This window comes from Belonocnema kinseyi, chromosome 1 (assembly GCF_010883055.1).
Source record: "Belonocnema kinseyi isolate 2016_QV_RU_SX_M_011 chromosome 1, B_treatae_v1, whole genome shotgun sequence".
Classification (NCBI taxonomy): Eukaryota; Metazoa; Arthropoda; class Insecta; order Hymenoptera; family Cynipidae; genus Belonocnema; species Belonocnema kinseyi.
The window spans coordinates 168,707,953-168,716,553 of record NC_046657.1 but is presented as its reverse complement, the minus strand read 5'-3'; the positions used below and the strand labels follow the sequence as shown (position 1 = coordinate 168,716,553).

General features: G+C 32.2%; 1 protein-coding gene across 9 annotated transcripts in view; it reads left to right on the top strand.

The window, feature by feature from the left end:
* LOC117170435 (venom carboxylesterase-6-like) overlaps positions 1-8,601 on the top strand; it is a 92,699-nt gene that overhangs the window by 73,434 nt on the left and 10,664 nt on the right. For all 9 annotated transcript variants that reach the window (XM_033357170.1, XM_033357169.1, XM_033357171.1 and 6 more), the window contains one exon: positions 4,070-4,243. In XM_033357170.1, the coding sequence (XP_033213061.1) occupies positions 4,112-4,243 (132 nt within the window). In that variant the 5' untranslated portion in view covers positions 4,070-4,111. The remainder of the gene's footprint in view (positions 1-4,069; positions 4,244-8,601) is intronic.

The following is an 8,601-nucleotide window of genomic DNA, read 5'->3' as shown; positions in this document are numbered from 1 at the left end:
AGACTATGTAGAAAAATAATCAATAGTATTTTTGTATTGTTTTATAAATAAATAAATATTAAAAAAGAATTCCGGTTAATATTTGATTCACCCTCGTATTTCGATTACATATGATATCCCTGGTTTCAGCGAGATTACAAAAAGTGCTATGCAAATTTTGACTTCTTTCTATCTTTTCCCTGTGAAGCTGTATCAAGTTAAAAAGTCTGTTTAAACATTGATGCCTAATTATATCAAAATAATTATTTTTCATCGACTTTATACAAAAATATATTTATTATGGAGTAAAGAACGCTTCTGTTTTAAAAATTTCGTAATAAAACAAATCACATTCGAGAAACAGGACTAATAATTAAAAGGCATTTTTCGTTCGTAAATTAAAAGTTTCTACCTTTAAAATTATTAATTTTAGAGATATAGCGTCCATTATGAAAATTGTTCGTTTCAACTCATATTTTCAATTATAATAAAACTTTTTTCAAATGAAACAATATTACTGAGTACAAAAAGGATACTAATTTTTATCCATTATTTTACCTATTAACGCCTTTTTTGCAAAAACTATTGATCTCATCGAATAAGTGTCGAGACAACTTTTATTCCTCTTCTTTTCCTCTGCAAAAATGCAAGAGAAATTTTTTTTAAATAATTAACGGTCATTCAATCAGTAATTGATAAAAATTTAATTAATCGCTTATATCTCGAGAACGCCATAAATGCCAGAGGTGTATCACGCAGATTCGGAATTAGGAGATGAGTCTAAACAAGAATCATTAACAATATTGCATATCAAACGCGAATCCAACAGAAGTGGGTATGGCGTCCGGACTACGGAAGGGCAGCAGTGTGTGCGTACTCCTTCGAGTTTTTTGCGTAATATTATGCATCCCAACTGGAAACGGTTCAGGCGGCCCTGACTGTTTACGTTTGAATCCCCCAGAATTCAGTCCAAAGCTATTAGCAGGCAACACCTGAAATTTGGCTGAAAACGAAAGTTTGCAAACTCATGTTCAGTTGCTTCACTTAAATCTCGATTTTGAATTAAACCATGGCTAAGAATGCTTGGAAAAAAGAAGCGAAGACTGTCCACCACACATAGGAACATGTGAATGTCGGTGTGGTTAAAGAAGAGACCACTTAAGCGTACCCAAAACTATGTTAAAATGCATAATAATTTAAATTTGGTACAAAATAATCGAAATATCAATAGTATCAATATAGTATCAATAACTCTCAGAAAAATGTAAAAATAAACCATAAAATTTATTTGAAGTTAGTTTCAGGATAGCCTTAAATTCATTAGGTAACTTAATTTATGATTCAAGGTCGAAAACGAATGTAAAAGCAACATGAGTGATCAGAATTTTTCATAGTAAGTATTAAATGCCAAAAAGTACGTTAATACGAAGATTCATTTCATTTTATGCGGGCGGAACTGGATCACATGATCCGTGCGCATGACGGCGTGCGTGCGCGAGTGCGATGCGCGAAGAAGTGTGTTCTTAAAGTGTCCAGATTCCTACCTCACCGATGCTTTTCTTATTTCCTAACTTATTTTCACAAGAAGCACCACATTGAGTTGAAAATTTTTGGGAATAAATAAGAAGCACTAAGAAAGATGGCATTTGGTCCTTAATTTTATTAATTAAGAGAAAAAAATAGTATATTGTGCTACAATTGCGGAAAGTAGGCAGTTCCACACGAGTGTGAAGTTAGCTGTACAAGCCAGAGACGACCCGAAGATGAGCCGATGGCAGGTACTGTAAATTTCACAAAATTTCAAAAATTTTGGAAAATTTGATAAATTTCAAAATTTTCTGAAAATTGGCTAAATTTTTAGAAATTTATGAAAAATTATCAAATTACCAATAATTTCATATTTCTAAAGTTTTCCGATATTTTTGGTAATTTATCGGCAATTTATGGTAATTTATGAGTAATTTATGGTAACTTATCACTTCGAGTATGTCCAATAACTATTCACTACTCATAATCAGTCTCTCAAGCGTCAAATCATAGCGAAGTTAGGTTATGATTCCCAAGTCCTGTAAAATAATTCCGACTCGAAATGCGCCAGCGCAACAGCAAGAAAAAGTAATCTTACTCAAAGAGCGCACGCGCAGCAGCTAGAAAAAGTCTTTTTCTAACTGCTTTTTATCACGGTTTCGGAATTGGTCACTTCCCGCACGCAATACATGCGTTGAAAATCAAATATTTCGTGCGTGCGTTAGAAAAAACTGTTTTCTTAATTATAAAATTTTAGGACCAGAACCACCTCTCTTAGAGCTTCTTATTTAGTATCCCAAAACTGCAACTCGATATGGTGCTCTGTGTGAAAATAAGTTAGAAAATAAAAAAATGTCGGTAAGGCAAGAAATTGGTTACGTGACCTACTCATCACATGGCCTTAATTTTAAAATACTCTGAACTCTCATTTACGCAAAACCGAAAAGACTAAAAGTTTAGAAGATGAGACAAAAGAATAGTTTCAAGGTTGCAAATTTTCTGCATGTGACAATCCGAGGGTCAACGAGGGTTCAATTTACAACTCTTTCAGTAAACGTTACATTGACTATTTTATAGACTGAATTGATAATATGATTATCGCAGAACGCGATTTTTTCTCCGGTCATTATATCTCTGCTATGGCGCTCAACGTAACCTCGAATTTTATTTTCGTACTTAAGGCCTTAGGTCATCTCGGTCGACAGACTGTTCATCGTGAGTTTATTAAATTATAATACATCTGAATTTACAAGCAAAAATCACGGGTGCTTTTGCCGCAAAACGGAGCTGACTTTAAGATTGCCGACTGATGCTTACTTTCCGTAACCGCGTTCTTCTTTGGATCCCACTAGCCCCATGCAGCATCGCCCCCACTTTTCTTTTCTTTTAGGGTACCTTTTCACTGAACCTGTTTTAAATTAATCGTTTAATTAATTTGACACATCGGGTTCGTATCTTGGTTAACAACCAATCAAATTCACCAAAACCCAACAAAGTACCTAGACATGAATCCTATGAAAAATATTAATTTCGCGATTAATTCAAAACAGGCCTTCGTAAAAAGGTACCCTTACAGTGGCAAAAAGCCATTTTTAGGAATCACATTGTGTTTAACCATAAGCATGCAGTGTGTCAAAATCACTTTTTGGAGTCCAACGTCATTTGGGGGTTTGCTGTTAGAGGAACTGATGGAAACGTCACACAGTGGTTGGAAATGCATTTCTTTCGTTCAAAAATGTTCAGAGACTTCAATTTTGGTCCGATGATTTTTTTAAAATTAAAGATCATCAAATGTTGAAGAGCTTCACGTTCGGAACTATTGTCTCCTCTATTTGGTTATTAATAATTTTTTCAATTAAAGTATGGAAAAACTACAATTTTCTACATAACAATATTTTACACTTTAGTAACTGATTAGGCAAACTTTATGCTGTCTTAAATGAATGTTTAGAGGCTCATAGAATACAAATAATTTCTTCATCATTCCATTTATTTGTTATAAGCAAATTTCATGAACAAATTAGCAATTATTCTTATTATCCGTAAAACAAACATTTTGTTTGCTAAAAGTGTTTCATGTTAATGTAGGAATGACAATTAATTACAAACCTAATTAAAAAGTTTATAATTAAAATTGCTATAAACATTTCTTGTGGCACATATTGAAATTTGAGATTTTTTCAAATTAAAATTTCCTTCAATCGCATGGGAAACTTTTTCGTGCAGTCAGGAAGTTTTTTAATATGTTTTTGAACTGAAAATAAAGGAATTTGTAACTGATTTTCGATTTTAGTGCAAACAATTTTTTTTATATAAATAAAAATCACAATATTTGTCTGAAACTTCCTTAAGAGGTGCTTTTTTGGATTTTAGAAGTGATTCTGCTACATAAAGCTTTTTGTAATTTTAAGTTATGAAACAAGATCAATTTTTTTTAAAGCTACAAAATATTTTCAACCCCTTTATATGATCTTTTTTTATTTTTAAGGGCAGTATTATTTACATAACAATTTCTCTTCCATACAACTACCAATTAATAGTCTGACCATTTTTATTACTACAGGAAAACTCTGCATACAAACGGATTGCCATATTTTGATGCAAAATGAGCGAATATATAGTTCAAATTAATCAAGGAACTTTAAAAGGCGTTGCATTAAACACTGAATTTGGTGAAGTTATATGCTTCAATGGGATTCCATATGCAGAACCTCCCATCGGCAATCTTCGATTTAGGGTAATTATTTTCTTTCTATATTAGATATTATTTAAAAGTATATGATGAAAAAAGTGAGCGACAACTTCCAGAAAATTGTTTTTATTATTGTAATATTAAACGGCATTGAAGATAAACATGACTTTTCAAAACCTTACAAGTTTCCTCATCAGCTTAAATATAATAGGATAAAACCAACCACAGAAAATTAAAAGTGTTGTGATAATGTTTCTTTAAGTGCTCGTATAAATTTAAGTGTTTATGTAGAATAGCCTTTAATGCATGTATTTGTTGTAACTGGTTTTATTTAAAATTATATTTTTTGGGTTTAAATATAATCGATCAGATGTTTTGTTGAGAATTAATCGTTTTTTTAAATTAACTAATAGATTTTAACTAAAACCGCTTACTACAAAATTTATTTGTTGTTGTGGTTGAAAATGCATATTTTCAGGTTAAAAATTGAACTACATAGTAAAAATTTTTTTTTCGCTTGAAAATTTAAAACTATTGCGTAGAAAATAAAACCTCTCGAAATATCTTAGCAAACTAATCAAACAAATTTCAGGACACACATCTAGACACGTAAAAGACAGTTGGAACTTTTGTTGATAATATCAACATGTATCAAATCCCAGATGATTTTGAAATCTTTTCCTTTCATGTCAAATCTGTTTATACTAATATTCCTCATAATTTTATTATAATTACAGTCACAAAGAATTATGATAGAATTCAGCAACACACAAACTTGCCATTTAAATATTACATCAAATTCCTAGATTAAAAAAAAACGCCTATTATGTATTTCAGGAAAAATTGTATAGATAAACTTTCAGTGTCCCCATGGGTTCACCAATCTCAGCAGCCGTAGCTGACCTCGTCATGGAGGAATTAGAGAATGAGGTTCTAAATCGCTTCTTGCCTAATAAACCCCTATTTTATTACAGATACTTCGACGACGTTTTATTTTGTCTTTACAGAGATGTAATTGATAAATTCAAAAACTATTTTAAGAAATATCATGAATGACTCTAATTCACCACAGAACAAGAAACTGACAAAAAAATTAATTTCTTCGACGTCACCATATTTCATAATAACGGCCAGATTTTAGCAAACTGGTATAGAAAAAGAACAGTGAAAATCTTCAATAGCCCTCCCTTCTATAGTCTTTCTAAGAATTGACGCCGTGCGGCATGTTGGTTTAACAGGTGCTGCGCCGAGGTGCGCGGGATCCGCGGCTTTCATTCAGGCGAGCAGTTAAGCGTGAAGAAACAAAATCAGAGCAGGCTACAATAAGTTACTTTCCACCCACCATACAAAATTAGCGTAATCAATGGTTCAGTCGACAGAGCAATAAAACTCTCCTATCCATCTTTTCACGAATCAAATTAAAAAAGTATAGCATAAGTCCGGTTCTCTGGTACTTTCAGATGGTAATTCTAGGACAGTCATTCTTTTTCTCTAAATACTTCATTTGGCGGTGCATAATATGGGGTCACGTTCTGTGAACAGAATTTCGTCCCAGAACACCGAAATTTTTTTGGGAAAAGGTGCAAAATATGACATTCTATTAGATTGGCGCTTTCCTGTGCATTTGAGAGGTAAAAGTGTTCTTACAAAAGTTAAAATGGATAAAATTCTGCTTGAAACTACTTTAATTCACCTGTTGACCATTTTTAGATCTAGCCATCAGGATCCAAGCTACAGAGAAACAAAAAAAAACATGTAATTTTTGGCAAAAAATTTGGAAAAAATCGAGGCTTTCTGAAAGGTCGTAACTTCGAGACTATTTATGATAGAACAAAGTTTTTTTTAGCTTTACGCAGAATTTTATCTACTTTAATTTTTGTAAGAATACTTTCACCTCTTAAATACACCGGAAAACACCAATCAACTGGAATGTGATATTTTGCATCTTTTCCCAAAAAAAGTTCCGTGTTCCGGGACGAAATCCTGTTGACAGAACCTGACCCCATATTATGCATCCTCAAATGAAGCACTTTAGAAAAAAAAATTACTGCCCCAGAAATTAGAATCTTTGCCCTATTTTTCCGACCAGATGACTGAACTATACGGTTAATTTTTACTACTAGAAGCAACAACGCTATACAGAACAAGGATATTAATTTAGATCAATTTATTGTACATCCATATTGTCCGTAACTGTCCAAATTTTTCACTAGATTTTTCGGTTAATACAATTTGAAATTTCTATTTAAAAGAATGAAAGACACTCTCCATTGTTTTACAAGCCAAAAAGATAAAATTCCTATGGAAAAATGTACGAACACTATCTATAAAATCACTTGCATTAATTGTGGAAAACATTATATCAGACAAGCAAGGAGATATTTAGTAATCAGAGTAAAAGAACACAAAAAATCAGGTAAACCGAAAAATAAAAGAATTAACCAAACTGCACTAACCGAACATCCGTTTTAAGAAAATCAAACTTTTGATTATGACAATGTTTCCATACTCTCAAAATATGAATTTGTAAAAAAATATACTGATTAAACTCACTAAAGTAATATGTGAGGCTGTTTATCATTTGAAAGCATCGGAACTTTTCACCTTTTTTAATATTTAATCATATTTATAGGTTTTAAGTTTTTACTATGATTCTTTGATTGAATGTACTAAAATATTATTTTATTCCACGCTCGACAGAAATGGCCATCTTTTGCCCCTGATAATAGTGGCGAAAGTAACATATATTTTCTGCAAACCTCATTAGCGGAGCGAAAGTAAAGTTTGCGGAGCGAAAGTAAAATTATACGGGCAAAAGTAAAATTTTCGGGGCGAAAATAAAATTAGCGGGGTGAAAGTAAAGTTACTGCCCTCGTGAAAATATTTTTCTGCTTCTTTCGCCCCTTGTTGCATAATGTACTATTATTATGATTGCTAAATTGACATGGTGCAGTGCTGCCAACCCTGAAAAGTGGTCCCTGTCATATACATAGGCTGAATGGGGCTTCAAGTGCATCTTCTTTTAGTAGCAGTTCAGAAGCGTTCCGTAGGTAACTTTCAGAATTTTGTCTGGATGCTGGCGCCGCGCAGTGGAGTACATAGGATTCATTTCTAGCTGCTTTGTTGGTTTATGGCGAATTTGATTGGTTGATAACCAAGATACAAACTGGATTTGTCATATTAATTCATCAGTTTGTTCAGATTCGGCCTCTGTGAAAAGGTACCCTAATAAGGTAAAAGATTTGTTTAAATTCTCATTTTTCATAGTATTCTTATCGGAGAAGGTATTAAATTTGTTCAAAATTAGACATATACATTATCACATATATTTATTTACATTCATTTGCCAATTTTGAATTTTATTTTTAAACTTCGCACGCAACATACTACTTGAGCTATTACAGATGCGCTTGAGGTCACCTCCAGACGAAGTTAATAACATTTTTAAAAATTTTTAAATCTGCAAAAAAATTATTGCGAATACTCTGTGAGTTTCTAATGGGAATTTTAACGTAGAATCTGAATTTCAACAATTTGAAAGTTGATCTTGCTGTTTTTTGAATTTGTAAAAAAAGAATCGAAAGGGGGCTCAGTGGGGTCTTTAAAGGTACTGTGTAGAGGTTCCTTTCGGTTCCTTCACTTCCTGTTTTCCGTCTCATAGGCGGAGTAAAGTATTAACATTTTTCTTATGCCTTCAAGATTTTTATGAAACCTACCACCTCGTACAACTTCTTTAAAAGTAAAACTGCAAGGTAATACCAGAACATAACCTCTCTCAGTCACATCTCTCTACTGAATTACGCTAAAAATACTAAAATGCTAAAATATCTATCACCAACTTCTCTTCCTCTACTTTACATTTTAGGCTCAAAAATGCCCAATTTTATATATCTGATAAGGGCAACCGACGTGTTATCAAAACATATTTGAATTCTGAGAGATCTCGCAGAATGATACAATAAACAAAAATTGTGGACCAGTTATCTGCAAATATACATCTCATTCTTTAAGAAAATAAAACTTCTTAGTTAAAAATTCATCTTTTTGTTTGAAAAATAATCTTATTTCTTGAAAAATTATCTATTTACTTACAAATTTATCGATTCCGTTGAGGATTTAACTATTTTGTTGCAAGCGTATAAAAGTCATCTTTTATTGTATAAAACTGAACGTTTTTTTAGAAATTTTTACTTTTTGAGTAGAAAATTCAACTACCTTCTAAAAATTGGCATTTTTGCGTAAACAATTCAAGCGTTTTTGGTTGAATTTTAACTGGTTTTGTTAAGGCCGGTTTTTTGGCTTCAAATTTTAACTCTTCGGTTAAAGATCAACTACTTCATCTGCTTAGTTAATTTTTTTTATATTGTCTTTTTGAGTTGAAAATTCTTCTTTTTTTTTTGAAA